The sequence below is a fragment of the Macaca nemestrina genome, chromosome 16, assembly GCF_043159975.1.
Source record: "Macaca nemestrina isolate mMacNem1 chromosome 16, mMacNem.hap1, whole genome shotgun sequence".
Taxonomy (NCBI): domain Eukaryota; kingdom Metazoa; phylum Chordata; class Mammalia; order Primates; family Cercopithecidae; genus Macaca; species Macaca nemestrina.
The window spans coordinates 97,883,568-97,903,366 of NC_092140.1; the positions used below are offsets into that span (position 1 = coordinate 97,883,568).

The following is a 19,799-nucleotide window of genomic DNA, read 5'->3' on the forward strand; positions in this document are numbered from 1 at the left end:
AGTGAAACTTTTTGACATATGCTAATGTCAACATCATTCTTTGGCAGATGAGCGTGGTTATCTCCATTTTAAAGATAAAACAGAGATGATAAGATGATTAACCCAAAGCCAGCTTAAAAGTGTAAATGAGAGACTCAAACCAAAGTCTTTCCTTTCCAAAACCTAATGCTCTTATAGTCAAGTAAGCCAATGTAGAAATTAGTCAGAGTGGCAGTAGCTTATACAATAACACCAATAGTCTCTTATTAAACATTTAGGAAGTTTTTATAACTACAGCAGTAGCTGTAGGTGGTTTACAACTCTTTTTCTCTAACAGAAATAAGCAGTACTTTAAAACATTCCGTGATGTGTGGCTATTGATAAGAGAGCAGTTTAATGAAAGAAGAAGTTATATAAACTTGAAAGTTTAATTTGTTCTTTTTTTTTTTTTTTTTTTGAGATAGAGTCTCACTCTGTTGCCCAGGCTGGAGTGCAGTGGCCCAATCTCAGTTCACGGCAACCTCTGCCTCTCAGGGTTCAAGCGATTCTTGTGCCTCAGCCTCCCAAGTAGCTGGGATTACAGGCACACGCCATCTAAGTTTTGTATTTCTAGTGGAGACAGGGTTTCACCATGTTGGCCAGGCTAATCTAGAACTCCTGACCTTGTGATCTGCCTGCCTTGGCCTCCCAAAGTTCTGGGATTACAGGCATGAGCCACCACATCCGGCCTTCAGATATTTTTAATAAGGAAACTACCTCAGTTTATTAGCAGTGGACAGCAAATTAGTTGTCACAAAGTACTAGAAAAATGTCAAGATGCCATTCATTGGTTATGTCAATTCATTTTGTTTTTTCCTGAGCGTATCAGGAGGATATACTGTTAACTGCTGGATATTAACACAAGAATTTATAAGCTTAATTTCAGTGGTAACGTCTAGTGCTATTTTGATATCCTATCCACAAAAATATACAATAGGAAATAAAATGAAAAATGAGAAAGCTAGGTGAAGTTTCTGGCTAACCCAAACCATGAAGTAGCAACTTGACTCCATATATAATGTAAAACCTATCAAAATCAGTGGAAGTGGAGTATCAAAACATGCCCATGATAAAAGAACTTCCCTGATTTTCTCCATGAAGGTTTAAAACAAATTTATTGTCTTGTAATTTTATAGTTATGCAGAAGATTTTAAATATAGACCTCTGCACTTGTGCTACCCAACCTGCCATCAGGAGCCCTGGAGTCAAACTATGACACTTCCTCTCTGTATAACCACATGCAAACCAGCTCACCTCTCTCAGCCTGAGTTCTTTCCTCCAAAAAAACAGAACTAATGATACTTGCCCTAGCTAGTTTCCTGTTACGAGGGTGAAATGAAATAACATAATGAAGTCCAGGTGTGGTGGCTCATGCCTGTAATCCCAACAATTTGGTAGGCCGAGGCGGGCGGATCACCTGAGGTCAGAAGTTAAAGACCAGCCTGGCCAATATGGCAAAACCTCGTCTCTACTAGAAATACAAAAATTAGCAGGGCATAGTGGTGGGCGCCTGTAATCCCAGCTACTCGGAAGGCTAAGGCACAAGAATCGCTTGAACCCGGGAAGTGGAGGTTACAGTGAGCCGAGATTGTGCCACTGCACTCCAGCCTGCGTGACAGAGTGAGACTGTGTCTCAAAAAGTAAATAAATAACATAACATAGCATAACATAACATAACATGAGAAAGTCCTATACAAGTACTACTTTATTCAAGTGAATGTCATATGTACCCTTATGCAATTCCCCCAACTGATTGTGATCATATACAATGAAGACTTTGTTAAACAATTGTTTGCACTGAAAAAACTTTTAATACTCATACTAAACAAAGTCTCTCTCTCTATATATATATAAAAAATATATGTATATAAATATATATATAAAATATATATTATATATAATATATATATAAATATAATAAATATATATGGTACATATCCCATTAGCAGTTGTAATTGCTAAAGTCAATTACAACTGCCTTTAAATAAATTATTGAGTTCATATCTTGAATTTAGGAGAATTTAGTAACTTTACTTTTAGCATCTACTAATGTATCTTTTTGTGGGTTTGAAAAAAAATGTATCTGTCATATGATGGTGACAAAATGGAAGTTTTGCTGTTTCTGAGTTATATGCAGTGCTTTTTCCCTTACAATTAAAACTGTTTTTGTTTTGTATACATTTTTAGAAAGTAAATTAAAGTCCCAGCTTAGACTGCGGTGATCCCTTTATCCACCGTCACATGGTAGCCTGCCCAGCAATGCTACTCCACAGGTCAGTGGGGCAGCGCTCACACTCACGCTGGAGCACCTGTTGGATTTTTTTTCTTTGTTTTGTTGCATTTTTTTGTTTAACTCAAGGAAGGGTATAGAGGACAATAAAATTTAGTTTCCTTATTGGCGAGTTTTGGCCCAGATTTGTGAAAAGTGAGTCATCAACTGGAGTTGCTAATAGCAAATGTGCACTTTCGTATTGTCTAAATGGGGTTGCCAAACTGTTAGGTTTGTAGATATGGAGTAGGAAGTAGAAGGAACCCCGTGTTAGAAAAAACACACAGGAAATACGCTATCACAGCATTAATTCTGTAAGGTTGGAGAATCATTACCATTTTAATGTGTTAGCAATGTTTCCATTGAAATCCTTCTGACTGTACCTTGAGAAGTGTGTCCTGTATAAGACAAATCCATGACAGGAGCAAGAGTCCCAACCACAGAATTACAGCTTGTGTTTCAGTTCCCACACACACCCCAGTGTTTTCTAAATCTCACGTTCTATTTTCCCATCAGTTGGCTCAAATGTGCCACCCTGTGTTAATTTTAGATTCTTCCATGACCTTTATACATCTACTTTTATTTCTCCGTGAAACACTTGAAAGGAAGCTATATTAGAAACATCCCGAGATTAAAATCAGTGTTCCATATATAGATTTTTAAAAAACGAGTGCTGGAATTAGGTTGAATGACACATCACCCCATCCATTCTATTCCGTGAGGTTCAAACAACATTGTAGTAACAAATTACTAATGCTTAATGAAAGGGAAGGAAGGAAGGAGCATGAAAAACTCCAAACTTACAGTACTTGCTGATAGTTTTATGAGCATTCCTGGGCCATAGCAAAGAGCCCAGAGAATGGGCTTGAAGGATCTCTCTCTAACATGTAAATCCTTGAGGGCCAGGCCAGGCAACTGGAGGCACCCCGAAAAGCAAATGTAGTAAAAATGAGAAGTAGAAAGCATGAGTCCGTTAAGACTAATATAAACTTTGATATTCTAATTTTATTTATTTATTTATTTATTTATTTTAGCACGATCTCGGCTCATTGCAACCCCCACTTCCCATGTTCAAGCGATTCTCCTGCCTCAGCCTCCCAAGTAGCTGGGACTACAAGCGCCTGGGACTACACCAGGCCCAGCTAATCTTTGTATTTATAGTAGAGACAGGGTTTTGCCATGTTGGCCAGGCTGATCTTGAACTCCCGACCTCAGGTGATCCGCCAGCCTCAGCCTTCCAAAGTGCTGGGATTACAGGCCTGAGCTGCCATATCCAGCCTGATAGCCTAATTTCATTTCAGCACTTCTGCTTTTTTCTCTTCCTCAGTCCTCCTTCAATTATTTTCAATTGCGGAAAATGAAAACTAATTATAGAACTAATACAAGTAAATATCCTTAAGAATTTATTTTGGCATACCTTATAGAATAAATGATCATAATTTCAAACATGCAACTCAAATTCTTGGTTACTTTCTCTTTGAAAGTATTTAGTTGATATTGCATGCCCCAATTGTGATGCTATTTTCATTTTTTCCCTTGACACCATAGTATTTGGATGTAAGCACTGAGGAAGAGATTTTTTCCTTTATTCAGAAGACTCAGACATTGAAACTCACTGTCCCATGCGAAGCTGCCTTCTAGTCCAGCCAGACTACACTGAGCTACAATTCACACTTGAGCTCCTTTCTCTGACCCTATAAAGTTTAAACTTTAATTGTCAAACAATTTTATTTGTAACGAGAAAATGTTTGAATTTATAATTTAAAAATATATCCTCTGAAAGAGAAGTACTCTAGAAATGAGATAAATTTTAGTAAAACTGATCATAGAATATGTTTCATCTTATTTTTAACTTTTCTTCTTTAATGATAACCATTGTACTTATCAAATATATTTTCAAACCACATAACAACACAACAGTTGAAAAGCAGCTTGCCGCTTATGTAAAATGTCATCAAAGAAGCAAACTAGTATTTCTGTAAATAGTAGTAGTATTTAATTTATGTTACCCATCTCTGCTGATTAAAGGAAGTATTCTCAAGGAAAAATTCAATCCAAGGTGTAGACAGAACTTTGCCAATTGATCTGTGTTATTCAATTTAAAGAGTCTCAAGACGAGAAGCAATTTGGTATAGAGATTAAGAGCATAGGCACTGGAGGCAGACACACCTGAGCATAAATTCTGCCCAGGCCTGTCTGTGGTCCTTTATATCTTTGGGTGAATCATTTAATCTCTCGGAACCTCAGTTGTCTTACCTGTAGAATAGCATAATATACCCATCTCACAGGGTTTTAGGGAGGATTAAATGAGACAATTCCTGTAAAGTGCCTTGCATGCTGCCTGGTGCATTGTAAGGGATACATAAAGGTATGCAGAAACAAAGAAATAATGTAAACTCCCATCAACGTTGTTTTCTGCTTCTATTTTAATAGAAGCTCTGTAGACATGATTTCTGGGGCAGGCTTGACTACGAGTAATATGTCTTGTTTTGGAAGGTGTCATTTCTCACACAAAGTGAGAAAAATTCAAATACATTTCTGTCTCCATCTTGTGACCTGGATTCATTTCACTTCGGAGCACCTCAATTTTATTCTCTGATTATACATAAATTTAGACCTATTTGACTGTTTGTTGAGACTTGTAAAATGACCACAGCCGTTCCCAGGTTACCTGCACAGGTCTTAAACGTGGCAAATGTATACATCTGAATTGATTTTCCCTTGCCACAAAACCCAGTTCTTGTTCTCAGTTGCTCTAAGTTCAATGAAATCAAAATCTTTTAAATAAAAACCCAAACACAACTCATAGAGGCAGGTAAATGTTGTCTATAATTTCAAACACTCTCAAGCCAACAGAAATGGGTTTTTCACTTACTTACTGAGCGACGATTAATCTGAGAATCTAAGTAAGTTTCTCCTGAGGCCCATTAGGATAAACACTTGAGAACTAAGTTCATAAGAAAAACAGTGCTGGAGCTGACACCCCAGCTTAAGAAGGCTTCATCTGAGCTCCTTGTTTCTGAAGTTTTTGCAAACTGCTTTGAAGCATCTAAGCTTCCTGAGACAACATAAGGGAGTCAGAGTCATATTTGACGATCTCTCCTGTCTTCCAGCTTCCACCAGCTAACAGTTTTCTCATGTTGCCACCTACAAGCTTCTCTTCGAACTACTTCCATTTCCTTCCATGACTCTAAACTGGTGGGAACAACAATTACAAGGAAATGGCTATTCAGAATTTTTTATGTCCCACCTCTTACAAAGATTCATCGTCAAAATAAGAAAGGGACACCTGAGCTCTCTTTCATACTCTTTTCTGTGGGTTATTTGCCTTCGTATGAGCTTTCCTTGCAAAAGAGAGAATAATTTTTGTATGATCTTCAAGGAGGGAAATTCCTTTCTATCACCTTAAAGAATGATAGTGTTAAGGGGAGGGATTGTGTCATATTCATCTCTGTCTCCCTTACAACATCTGGGCAATGCCTTGATAATCACTCAATAAATGTCTGCTAAACTGTCTGCCACATATTGCAGACACTTTCATTATCAATAATTTCAATAATACACAGAGAAATATATGGGTAGGTGTAATTAAGCAGATCCTTCCATCAAACAGAAGAGAAAGCACTGTGTACTACTCACCATACCACAGTGAAAATTGTAGAGAATTTGGACCAATGAATTTGCTGGCTAAAAACATTAGGAACATGTTTTTAAGTCTTCCTGATCTGTAGATTAAAGACAGAAATACCTTAATTTATTAGATGGAATAAGAGAACACAACTAAAGTGCCTAGCACATTACTTAGAAACTCAGAAAATGTTAGGACTCTCTCCTACAGCCAAACCACTTGTAGAGTATGTCCACCACCTTGGAAAGTCAGCTGTCACATTTCAGCCTTACATTGCTTTAGCCTGTAAGTCACTTGGTCATTATACTTCAGCTAGGACACTCCGTTAGTCTGGAAGCATTAGCACAGCCTCTGCAATTTCGAAGCCCATAACCAGTTATTTTTGTCCTAGGAGACAGGCTGCAAAGATTTATAAGTAACTGGACCAACTTTTCCTTTCTGTAATTTTAAGTATGAGAAACTAACTAGTTTTCTTATTTTTTTCATGTAGATTATACACTACTTTTTAATGCAAGCTTGGGTTAAATTTAAGAATGTTTAACAATTTGTTTCATATTGCCAACTTTTTTTCTTTGGAAGACTGCAAGTCTTTAAGTTGTCTAAAATTTTGTTTCATTATTTTGTTTCATTACTTTTTAGACATCACAGTTTGAAAAGTGCTTTCAAGTTCATGCAATTTTGACTGCTAATGTTTCTTTAGGGACTAAGTTGTCAAATAACAGCACTAAAGTCTAGTGGAACAATATTATTGTATTAACTCATAATTTTTTTTTTTTTTTGAGACGGAGTCTCACTCTGTCGCCCAGGCTGGAGTGCAGTGGCGCAATCTTGGCTCACTGCAAGCTCCGCCTCCTGGGTTCATGCCATTCTCCTGCCTCAGCCTCCTGAGTAACTGGGACTATAGGCGCCCGCCACCTTGCCTGGCTAATTTTTTTTATGTTTTGGTAGAGACAGGGTTTCACCGTGATAGCCAGGATGGTCTCGATCTCCTGACCTCATGATCCGCCCGCCTTGGCCTCCCAAAGTGCTAGGATTACAGGAGTGAGCCACCGCGCCCGGCCGATTAATTCATAGTTTAATTTTTCATCTTCTAGATTAGGAATAGAGACAACTGAGAAATTAGGTAATTTACACACACACACACACACACACACACACACACACACACACACACACACACACACGGCCTCCTTCAGGACCATCCATTGCTGCACGCCACATTATTTGAGCATATAAAAAAATGTTTCAAGCCAGGTGCAGTGACATGTGCCTGTTGTCCCAGCTACTTGGGAGACTAAGGCGGGAAAACTGCTTGAGCCCAGAAGTTCAAGACCAGCCTGGGCAACATAGCAAGACCCCATTTCTTAAAGAAAAAATAAAGTTTCAACCAAACATTCTCTTCTATACTTGCTCACTTAACATTCTTGTTATAGAACCAAATAGCAGAGAAAGCTCCTGTCACAACTGGCATCCATGCTCTCAGGTCACCCAAACAAAAGGGAAGGCCTCAGCCTCACCTGTTCCTCTCATTGATGTGGGACTGACCACCTCGTAGGGTAGGACGTGCAGTCCCACATCTCAGCTTCAGGTCTGTAATTGTTAGACCAGCAGCACGAGATAAATAAGCCTGAAACCCTCATATGAGTCGGATGTCATAGGCCCCGGTCTCCTGAGGACCTGCTTTCCTGTTATTTTTCCATTCTTGTTGGGGCTCGGCAAGAGGAGAGCCTTCTAGTAACCACCACCTATGCAATACTCTCTTTACAGAATGAATGGAATAGCTGAATCATTTCAACCTCAGAAGTAGCTTGGGGTGTTCAATTAGTTATTTGTCCTATTGCTAGCTAAAGTTTCCTTTTCTTTTGCAGACGGCTAGCACCTTGGTTGTGGCTGACTCTAGAATTTCTGGAATCTACAGTTGCATAGCTTCCAATAAAGTTGGGACGGTGGGAAGAAACATAAGCTTTTATATCACAGGTAAGCCACACATCCTATACCCAGAGACAGCCTGGTGACTTCATTCTGTCTTCAGTCTTGTTTGCTTTTAGTGCATTTATAGCTTGAGTGATTTTTTTTTTTAATTCCACAGAATTGTCAAACTTTGAGTGCCTTCATCCTTGCTCTCAGGAATAGAATTCTACCTCATCGGATCTCCTAAAGAGTTATTTCCCCGAATTTTCTTTTAGAGTTATTTGTGTTTGTCTCCCTCCCAGACTGGATTGTGAATTGGGAATCTGTATGCTCATTTTTTCATTCCCTTCAGTACCTAGCACAGGGTCTGGTACATAGCAGTTCAATACCAATCAAGGAAACCAATTATAATGCATATAATATGATGACATTGTTTTTGGTTTTGTTTTTGTTTTAACCAAAAAGTTAATTGTTTCACAACTTAGGTAATGTAGACTTTTTGGGGAATAAGGCTCTATAGCCATCTGAAACTGAGCTTTATTAACAATAGTTAATGTGCTATTTTTTGATAGCATTTAAGAATTTTTAGCCTTAAATATGATGGTCTCTGCAAATCTTAAAAACCTCCAAGGTACACAAATGGCACTCCCTATGTCCCTCAATGGGTACAGGAAGGAAGTAAGTAGCTCAAAGTATAAAAACAATTGCCTGGCTCCACACTCCCCCAATTTCTGAGGAAACATGGGCAGTAGGCCAACTTTCTGGAAACTTCTTACTGAACGGGGCAGGCTGCAAAAATTGCCAGAAGGTCTCCAAAAAGAAATAGACAGGTCCAATTCCATGATACATATGCGTTGTCAGATCACAGGAGCCTCTGGCAAGTTAACCAAGCCCCAGAGAAGCTGTGCCATGGGAGATATCCCTGAGTAGATTCTCATAGAACATCAGGGCTGGCAGGGATTCCAGAGGCTGTTCTGCATCATAGCTCTTGTGTTTTCCAGATGAGCAAATGGGATTTGGAGAGGTGCATAGCAGAGCTGCTCTAGGCCAACTCAGGTCTGTCTCTTATGTTAGAGAAGTGGAAGAGAAGTCATCTTTGCATCCATTCCAAATAGGACATGGCCTTTAGTTAGAGAAGGATTCAGATGGAGATTTCACACAGATTGGTGCTCTAATAAAACTCAGAAGATTTGGACTAGTTAAATACAAAGGTTTGCACTGTCCTTTAGATTTGGTTGGAAACAAGTTACTATCTCAACCCATAGTCAGAGTATGTCTGATTTAGAATACAAAAGACTGAACAATTCCTGTTTTGTTCTGAACATTCAATAACTTTGTAACAGTTTAATGAGCACTGTTAAATGGTACAGTTCAACTCTACTGAGCACTGGGAGGCGCATCAATGAAGTCCTGTCTTTCTAGGAACACAGTTCTAACACCAAGGAAACAAAGAAGAAATGTTAAATTACATACATCCTAGTATCAAAATTTATATGCAGAGGTCATGTGACAGATGAGCTTGCTTTCTAAAGCCACCACTGTCCAATAGAGATATAAGTCACAAATACCATTTAAAACTTTCTAGTAACCATGTTTTTTGTAAAGTAAAATTAATTTTATTGAACCCAATATATCCGAACTATTGTGATTTCAATATGTAATCAGTATTTTAAAAAATATTACACTGCTTCAGTTTTTACACTTAAATCAATTTAAATAAAATCAAATAAACTGAATATGCTTCAGTTCCTCTGACACAGTAGCCACATTTCAAGTGCTCAAAAGCCACATGAGGCTCACAGGTACCATATTGGACAGTGCAGCTGTAAGCCTCTGAGAAGGAAGCAGGACCTGAATAGGTAGAGAGAAGGTGGGATTTGAATAGATGGAGACAAGAGAACAGGATTGCCCTGACATTTTCAGAGCCAAGACAAGAGTACCAGTGGAGGCCCACAAACCATACGTCTAACTACTGACAAGTTCTACATCAAGCAAATAAGCCATTAAATATGTTTTAGCCCCCTATGGACAAATATACTTTCATGATGACCTGAGAGGTCAGGATCAATTTAGAGCTCTGAGACTACTCAGATTCCAGACTAGATTGTGGCAGCACCTGGCGGTGCAGAAAAACTAAATCATCCACCTCCCCTCTGCGCCCCTTACCCTGTCCACACTGCAAGGGGCCATGCACCATGTGTGGTGTCTCCCAGCCCACACATCTGAGCTCTGCCCATGCCCCTCACAGACAGTTTCCCTTGGCCACTGCTTGCACAGACCCAAAGATGTGAAAACTGACAAGCAGTCTGAGCTCAGGAGGCCAGACCTAGGGAAGAAGAGCCAAGCTAGAAGCAGATTTCAATCAGCCTTTTAGGGAATTCTGAGATCCCAGGGACCTGGAGCATGATACAGGAATGAAGTGACACAGGCTGTGGGTAGGCATGCTCACTTGGCCCCATAAACTCTTCACATTGTGGGAAGAGCTATGACCAGAACAGAGCTGCCACAGGGACCCTTCTTGCCTGGGTCTGAGGGCAGTACTGGAAGAGGATGTACCAAGAGAAGAGGGAACATCATGCTCACTTCCTTATTAATCAGTGTTCCCAAGGAAAGCTAACCGATGCCTAGCATTAGTCACAGCACCAACATCTGGCTAGCCCAGAGTCTCATCGCTGCATCATATTTCTACCCATGGTGTTGTTGCTGAAAGAGTCCAAGTTGATAAAGGTGATCACCTGCTGAATTCAGGCGGAAATTCCCTCCTACCTCTCACCATATTGTACAATGTATAACCATGGCGGGGTAGAAACCTCTTCTAGATCCCAAGGCTTATCCATATTGGACAGGGTCCAAAAGAACAATGAGAATTCAATTCAGACATACCTACTTGAAGCTCACAGTTCTTTTCCTCTAGAAATCCAAGAGCTTTAATCTTAAAACTGACACAAGTTCAGCCAACCAAGCCCTCATTGCCTGGAATATACTTTCCCTTAATCCTTTTCTACCAGTCCTGAAAAGTTCTAGTTTTGATTGTGATATTAGGTTAACTTGCTTACATTCATTATTAGTTTTTAAATAATTATTATCTTTTTCTTACTCAAATCTTTGTCACTAGAGATGAGCGTAAAGACTCAGGAATGTTGTACCTCATATGCCTATTTTTTGAAAAAAATGAACATATATTTGTTCAGTGTTTATACTTGACTCAGTGAGGGTAATGCTTTAAAAGTGCCTGTCTGAAATTTTAATGCTCTACTTATCTAGATTTGGATCTTTACTGGTCCTCATTTCAATCATGTTGTCCCTTCTTTAAAATACAATGACTTGGGGCCAGGCACAATGGCTTACGCCTGTAAATCCCAGCACTTTGGGAGGCTGAGATGGAAAGATCGCTTGAACACAAGCGTTTGAGACCAGCCTGAGAAACATGGCAAAATTCTGTCTCTACAAAAAGTACAAAAACTAGCTAGGCCTGGTGGCATGTGCCCGTATTCCCACCTACTTGGGATGCTGAGGTGGGAAGATCACTTAAGCCCAGGAAGGAGGTCGAGGCTGCAGTGAGCCATGATGGCACCACCACGCTCCAGCCTGAGTGTCAGAGTCAGACCCTGCCGCAAAACAACAACAGCAACAACAACAAAAACAAAAAACAAAAAGACTTTTAGTTGCCTTCCAAACTGATGAAAATGGTAAACTGTGGCCATTAGAATCCTTGACCGCTTCGACTCCAAACTTTGGCACACACTTATACATAGCATCCACTTGAAACAAGCAAAGCTTCCTGGTAACCGTTCACTCTCTTTTTAAATAATGTTATTTCCACTCTTCAGTGGCAGTAGAGCCTTCTTTATTTTTTTACCCAACAAATGAGATCCCTGGCATCCTTTTAAATTCCTATGCTTGTCCCTTTCATGAACTTAATGCACATGCCTGATCCAATTGAGTTGAAATATCTACCCCCAAGTATGCACCTTTATAAATAGATTACACTGTCATCTAACCCTGGGTCGAATGCCTCTTCTGAGCAAGGGTTGATTCTTCTCCATGACACCTCATAAGATGCCATGGATGTGATAATATGTTAGATGGATGAGTATTATTTGGTAATGATGATGACAGTGCTGAATTCGCCACAGATACTTAAGTGTGGGAAGATTTCTTGTTTTCACTTTGAGGGTTAGAAGGCAATTCTTTCTTGGTCTGTTTTTGTACTCAGACTAAAAAAAAATCAACATGAATTAAGGAGAAAAATCCCTCCGGGTTCATTAAACAGTTGAGGACATTTTATTTATCGTCTTCCATGGATCAAAAGAGAATACCAAAGGGGTGAGACTGAGAAATAGTCATTTCCAAGAGGCTGTCTGATAACATAACAAATTAGCTTCAGTGACCATGTCCCCTATATAAGAAACGGGCCTCAAAACGAATTTGGTTCTTTGCTTTTCCTATGTGTGTGTTTTTGCTGTTTGGCTGGCACTCAGCATGACTATGGGTGTGTTAGCAATTACTGAGGGTGAAACAGGAACAGCACTGCTTTATCTCCCTGGCTTCCCAATGTCACTGAATGCGTTTTATTTTGAGATTCCTGGTGGTGCTTGGCAAAGATAAACAAAATCTTCCATCAGGAAACCTGTGAGCTATTTCCACAGGAAGTTTCAAATCACTAAAGTAAATAGAAACTCTCTACACGATCTCAATGGTGTTACTTGGGCTCACTTGGGTTCTACCTACCAGGATGAGAGCTCATAAATGGAAAGTCTGTGGTCTTGTAAGAGCTGATGGCAACCAGTGCACAATACCTCTGCTCTAGTATCTGTGTAAAAGTTGATGGCTGATGTTTTACTCCTCATGCTTGGAAAATGTCCCAAATATAAAAAGATGCTGAATTAGAGCAACTATTTCTGACACCTTATTGTTATCTTAAAAGTGACTGTCAGCTGCCCCTCCTGCATCTTCTGGCACATTCTTAGATTTTCGTTTTAAAAGCAGGAAAACCTCCACTGGTATCCTCTCTCCTCAGCCACTGACGGCTTCGTAAGTCACTGTTACGCCCCGCTCCCAGGTTCCAAATGAATACTTTGGCATTTCTTCAGACGTGACACTTTATAATAAAGCCAAAGCTCAGAAAAATCAGAAAAACAAGCAAAGTGAGATTTAGGAAAGAGTTGATATGATATCTAATTTTGGACTATTGTCCCCTTAACGTTTAAAGGTTTCTTTATAGCTTTGTGTGCAAAGTATAATAATAATAATAGCATAACATAATGCTTTTCATCTTCAAAGCACTTTGTAAGATGTTGGCCCAAATTCTTTGCTCAAATGCAGATACACCACTAGTAGTAAGCAATGGGAAGGTTTTGAGAGCGGGTCAGTTCAGGGCCGGCAGACTTTTTAAAATCCTCCCGTGAGACTGGCCAAATGATACTAAGGAACTCTCAGCCCCAAAGTGGACTGACAGCCCAGGTGAGGCATGCAGGGGGGAAGAGCTCATGGGGTGTTGACAGAGACACCTGGGAGATGGGGATGAAGGTGCCCAAAATATCTGAGACAGGTCTCAGTCAATTTAGGAAGTTTATTTTGCCAAAGTGGACAGCCTCAGGAGCTCCTGACAACATGTGCCCAAGGTGGCGATTGAGGTACAGCTCGGTTTTATACATTTCAAGGAGACGTCAATCAATATGTGTAAGATGTACACTGGTTCCGCCTGGAAAGGCGGGACAATTCAAAGTGGGGAGGGAGTTTCCAGGTCATAGATAGGGGAGTTCTGTTCTTTTGAATTTCTGATTAGCCTTTCCAAAGGAGGCAATCAGGTATGCATTTATCTCAGAGAGCAGAGGGATGACTTTGAAGAGAATGGGAGGCAGGTTTGTGCTAAGCAGTTCTCAACTTGACTTTTCCCTTTAGCTTCATGATTTTGGGGTCCCAAGACTTACTTTCCTTTCACAAAGATTAGCTGGAGATCGACATTGGAGAAAATGGCTTTTAATGATATAGCCACCTTCAGAACATGTTTAAAATATTTTTGAGAGTAAATTTGATTTTTAAAATTATTCTCTTTACCCCTCTATCACCCCCATTTTAGAATCTGGCAACTCTTCCAGATTACTTGTCCACATTTTCAGAAGAAATCTTTGCTCTCTCAGGTCTAAGTAGAACCATCCCCATGAAAGAAGTCCTGAGTAAATCAGTGGGCTCCTCTCTGGCCCACTGTGCCACTGGCCCACTGTGGTCTTTGCTGGACCAGGGCAAGTAATCTGGGACAGGAGCAGGAGGAGGGTAGTGAATAACAGTTACTTCTCACTGCAAAAGTCTAGGACTAAAGTGGAATTGATTGGCACTTTACCTAGGACTTCCTATTTTCACTTGTTTGCAAACTATTTTGGATAAGTTTGACCATAAGTGTGCCTTTGGTTTTTAGGACGAATTGCTCTTATGTTACTTCACTATTTTGCCCACTTGCCAGTGTCACTTGCCAGTAGTAGTACTGTGCGTCATTTTAAAAATAGGAAATGAGGCCGGGCACAGTGGCTTATTCCTATAATCCCAGCACTTTGGGAGGCCGAGAAGAATGAATCACCTGAGGCCAGGAATTTGAGATCAGCCTGGCCAACATGGTGAAACCTCGCCCCTACCAAAAAGTACAAAAATTAGCCCAGTATGGTAGTGCATGCCTGTAAACCCAGCTACCCTGGAAGCTGAGGCAGGAGAATAGTTTGAACCCTGAAGGTAGAGGTTGCAGTGAGCTGAGATCATGCCACAGCACTCCAGCCTGGGCAACAAAGCGAGACTCTGACTCAAAAAAAAAAAAAAAAAAAAAGAAATAAAGTTAACACCCAAGTTGGAAAAAACATGCCACTTTGAAGAGTAACTTCAGGTAAATCAAGAGAAAATGCATCCTAATAACTCTCCTCTTTTGCATTTCCTACCTCACTTCTGATAGAATGAACTTAGTTGATTCCCACCTGCTATGTTTGCTCATTTACCTTAAATACTCATTCTTTTTAATGCTGATGCTGAGAGAATTTGTGCACAAATGATTCTTAAGATCTTTGAATATCTCATTAAAAGACACTGATTTTTCTGTGAACTGAAATTCTTTATTCTTATTTTATAGATGTGCCAAATGGGTTTCACGTTAACTTGGAAAAAATGCCGACGGAAGGAGAGGACCTGAAACTGTCTTGCACAGTTAACAAGTTCTTATACAGAGATGTTACGTGGATTTTACTGCGGACAGTTAATAACAGAACAATGCACTACAGTATTAGCAAGCAAAAAATGGCCATCACTAAGGAGCACTCCATCACTCTTAATCTTACCATCATGAATGTTTCCCTGGAAGATTCAGGCACCTATGCCTGCAGAGCCAGGAATGTATACACAGGGGAAGAAATCCTCCAGAAGAAAGAAGTTACAATCAGAGGTGAGCACTGCAACAAAAAGGCTGTTTTCTCTCGGATCTCCAAATTTAAAAGCACAAGGAATGATTGTACCACACAAAGTAATGTAAAACATTAAAGGACTCATTAAAAAGTAACAGTTGTCTCATATCATCTTGATTTATTGTCACTGTTGCTAACTTTCAGGCTCAGAGGAGATGCTCCTCCCAAAATGAGTTCGGAGATGATAGCAGTAATAATGAGACCCCCAGCCCCCAGCTCTGGGCCCCTCATTCAGGCCGAGGGGGCTGCTCCGGGGGGCCGACTTGGTGCACGTTTGGATTTGGAGGATCCCTGCACTGCCTTCTCTGTGTTTGTTGCTCTTGCTGTTTTCTCCTGCCTGATAAACAACAACTTTGGATGATCCTTTCCTTCCATTTTGATGCCAACCTCTTTTTATTTTTAAGTGTTGAAGCTGCACAAACTGAATAATTTAAACAAATGCTGGTTTCTGCCAAAGATGGACACGAATAAGTTAATTTTCCAGCTCAGAATGAGTACAGTTGAATTTGAGACTCTGTTGGACTTCTGCCTGGTTTTATTTTGGACTATTTCATCTGCTCTTGATTTGTAAATAGCACCTGGATAGCAAGTTATAATGCTTATTTATTTGAAAATGCTTTTTTTTTTTTTTTTTACATTAAGCACATTAATCTTGAACTGGAGCTTCTAAAATGGGCCCCAGGGGTGCAAGATGTTGGTGTAATTCAGAGATAGTAAAGGTTTATCGCAGTGTGAATTATAAGAGTCCATCCAAATCAACTTCCCCTCCCTCCTTTCATGCGATCCAGGTAATTATGCAGTTAGTGCCACAGTAGACTAGCCTAGCAAAAGGTTTGCTCCTTGCTGTCTCTGACTGCACTGCACAGCTATTGATGGCACCTGAAAGAAAGTGGATCATGCCTTAATTTTAAATATTCCTGTCCTCTGGTTATTATTTTAAGGAACTCTATCATGTTAAAATGACAGTAATTCAAAGGTGTACCACAATCAATTTATCAAGGAAATAAAGGCTATTGCAACCAGAGAATTAATGCATTCTTCTAAATGTAAATTTAAAATTTGCCCATTAAAAAGGTCCACTTTCCCCATATGCAAATGTTAATAGGATTTTTATGGGGATTAAGAAACGACAAAACTGTAGAAGCAGAATTCAAAGTAATTTTAAAAATACACACCAGTTTTAAATCAAGAGAAGTTGTAATTTCTTGTTTTAAGCTTGCATTTGAGGGAAAATAACTTTTTCACCAATTTAATATGCATTGTTCTGTTGTTTTTATTTATGATTGATCATTATATGTGACTTGCATAAACTATTAAAAAAAAAAAAAAACTATAATGACCAAAATAGCCATGGCTGAGAAACACAGTGGCTGGACAGTTCAATAGGAGGTGACAATATGACAACTTCTCAAGCTTGGGAACTCACCAGACTGTTTCCTCCTTTAGGTAACAGACTCTGTCCCACGGCTAAACTTGTCTTTCACGTGGGAATTGCTTTTGTCAAACGTGAAAGAGTAAACAATAGCATTTCCCCAGAATGCCAGTTTTATGGAGCCCCAAATGCTCTGAAAACAATTAGTAACCTGGAAGTTGTCAGCCCAAAGGAAAGAAAAATCAATTGTATCTTGAAATTTTACCTATGGCTCTTTGGCCTGGCGTCTTTGTTCATTATAAGTTAGTGTGTTCCTTCAGGAAACAATGCCTTAATACCATAGAACGAGGGGGCCTTAATAGCTGCTAACATTAAAAAAGCAAATAGGATGATTGAGGGATCCTTATGAAAACAAAATGGTGAATTGGACATGCAAAACCTACCATTTCCTTCCCCAGTTGCAATTTTTGTGGAGAGGGGAGGATGTTAGTATTTACAAAAGATGATTTTAAGAACTTCCAAGAGATGAGTAGAAGAATTCCAGAGAGTGTTAGTTGTTCACTGTGTAATTAATCCTTCCGGAGAGTCTTTTTTTTTTTTTAAAGAAACTTTTGGGTAGGTTTTGTTTTTTATTACATACCCTAGGGGTATGTTAACCTGGGGTATGAAGGGAGGTGAAGATAACAGAGGGGGTGGGGGGAAGAAGAAAAAAGGAGCCTAAAATGGGGAATAATTGAAATGGAATAGGGGGTGTGAGGCTGGTTCCTCAGTCCCCATTCCAAACGGAGGATAGAAGCTGTGTATTTATGTGACCTGGCAGATCTCTGGGGCCATAACACTGTAAAGTAAAATAACCTGGTGGGCAGCTATCTTTGGCTACTGATAACCAGCACAAATGTCTGTTAATTCTGATTTTCTCAGTTTGAAGGGATCAGCTACACTGTTAAACTTTGGAAAGCCACTACCTACTTCCATTAAGTAACTTAGGTTTTGAAATACGGGTTCAACGCACCAGCCTTATTCAAAACGTCAAAATAGATTATATATAATGTATAAAGTAAGAATTGACAAAATATGATTCCTGGGTTGATTGATCATTTAGAAACTAGCCAAAAATGAGATTTTTAACATAGAACATTTTTCAGAAATGGGTACAAAGAAAAATGCATATTACTGTACATTTCAGAATGTTTATGTGAACCTTGTATTTAATTGAGAGTCCCATGTACATTCTGCAGCCTTTTTGCTGCTTCTATCATCTGAAGTTTGTGTAGTACAAATAAGGCCTTTGAAATTCTTAATGACATTTATGTTTAAATGTTCTCTTCTCTTTAAACATCGTTTTCCAATCCACCTGTCAGGGAGTCCAATTCCTGTCTGTGTTGATGATGTTATACTTTGTAGCTAGAAAAACTATTTTAGTGTTGTGGGCCCTATATTCAGACTTCCTTTTTATAAGACCTATGGGCAGTGATAGATTATTTTATCATATTAATGCATGGGAAATAGTGTGCTGAGGAAACTATTAAAAGTATAACTCAGTGAATTGGGTCTGAGTTTTAAATAAGATATTTCAAAATTGGCTTGCCACCATAAAAGAGACTAAAAAATAATATGATACGGTTCTTTATGGTCTTGTCATGTTTCGCTGATATGTTTGGGGTCTTTACTATGTAAAAAAAAAATGCCAAAATTGTAATGAGCAAGCATGTACAAGTAGTCATAAATCAAAGGTTTTAAACAGGACTGCAGTTTCAATTAGGAAAAGCTGTTTGACAGATAGCACCCAATGCAAAAACAGAAATATTGTAATGGTTCTGCGTAGGGGGCAAGACAAGATAGGAAAGACATGCTCAAAGAGGCAAAAGGATCATTGCTATCATTCATTCCATGCTAGTTTGAAGAAGTTTCTATACATCAGAGCCCTTCCTTCAACACACTTTTTTTGCCTTCAGATTTCATTTTTTACAAAATGAGAAGACTAATGATAAGCTATAGAAATCAAAATTTATTGAGAAATCTGTTTCTCCTAACAGGTAGTAACCCTGCCATGATATACTTCTTCAACTATGTTATAAAAGTTATATGATAATACACATTTTAACCTGGGATTTCTAAATTGCTTTAACAAATGCTAATCCTGAGAGTTGCCCTGCAGGACTCAAGAGAGAAAGGTTTGGGGACTTGGCAGAACCCTGCAGGGACATGGAATCAAGGCCATTGCAATGTATCATCTTTGTAGCATCGTCATCACTCCTAAGCTGCCTTCACAGTTTTAGTACACTAAGATGAGGAAATCAAAAACGGGCAGAGAAAGCTCATACTGTATAATTGAAGACAGTAACAGAGAACGTGTCAGTTATGCCAAAACTCTTTTGATTTCTGTTCCAGGATCTCCAACAAGAGGTGAAAGGAATGACTTGGGAGGGTGGGAAAGATATTAGGAGTTGTTTTTATTTTTTACCTTGGAAGCTTTAGCTACCAATCCAGTACCCTCCTAACTAGAATGTATACACATCAGCAGGACTGACTGACTACTTCATTAGAGATATACTGTACTCATTGGGGGCCTTGGGGGTACTGCTGTTCTTATGTGGGATTTTAATGTTGTAATGTATTGCATCTTAATGTATTGAATTCATTTTGTTGTACTATATTGGTTGGCATTTTATTAAAATAAATTGTATTGTATCATATTTGTATGTTTTAAGAGAAAATAATATAAAATACAATATTTGTACTATTATATAGTGCAAAAACTACAAATCTGTGCCTCTGCCTCTTGAATTAATTCTTTGGTTGCTTGCATTTGGGAAGGGAATGGAGGAAGGAAAGAACCAATAAAGCTTTCAAAGTTCAAGAAATTCTCCTGTTTGGTCTGCTGCCTTACAACTTAGGTTACTGACAGCTGAGTAACACAAACATGCCCCCACAAATACATCAATAAAAACACACAAAATTGTATTAGCCTATCACTACAACACTATATATAAAAATTCATTACAAGACTATACACAAAATCATGTTTTTTATTTATATCTCCTGAACTATTACGCAAAATCCTTGAGTTTTAGAAAAGCTTCTCTCAAAAAAGGAAGGAAACTAGCTAGCTAGGCAAAAGCCTTTGTATTGAAATCTAAAAATATAAAATCTAGTCCT

At 39.1% G+C, this 19,799-nt stretch overlaps 2 protein-coding genes across 6 annotated transcripts in view; one reads left to right on the forward strand and one right to left on the reverse strand.

Annotated features, from left to right (window-relative positions):
• LOC105490191 (uncharacterized) overlaps positions 1–19,799 on the reverse strand; it is a 293,460-nt gene that overhangs the window by 181,536 nt on the left and 92,125 nt on the right. For all 4 annotated transcript variants that reach the window (XM_071081507.1, XM_071081510.1, XM_071081509.1 and 1 more), the window contains one exon: positions 5,927–6,012. In XM_071081507.1, the coding sequence (XP_070937608.1) occupies positions 5,927–6,012 (86 nt within the window). The remainder of the gene's footprint in view (positions 1–5,926; positions 6,013–19,799) is intronic.
• The window catches only part of LOC105490192 (fms related receptor tyrosine kinase 1), a 196,491-nt gene that overhangs the window by 91,228 nt on the left and 85,464 nt on the right, over positions 1–19,799 (forward strand). The window contains exons 12-13 of one of the 2 annotated variants that reach the window (XM_011755594.3): positions 7,784–7,892; positions 14,941–15,249. In XM_011755594.3, the coding sequence (XP_011753896.2) occupies positions 7,784–7,892; positions 14,941–15,249 (418 nt within the window). Of the gene's footprint in view, positions 1–5,400; positions 5,531–7,783; positions 7,893–14,940; positions 15,250–19,799 lie in introns of those variants that run through there. The other variant, XM_071081506.1, reaches the window with a different exon arrangement.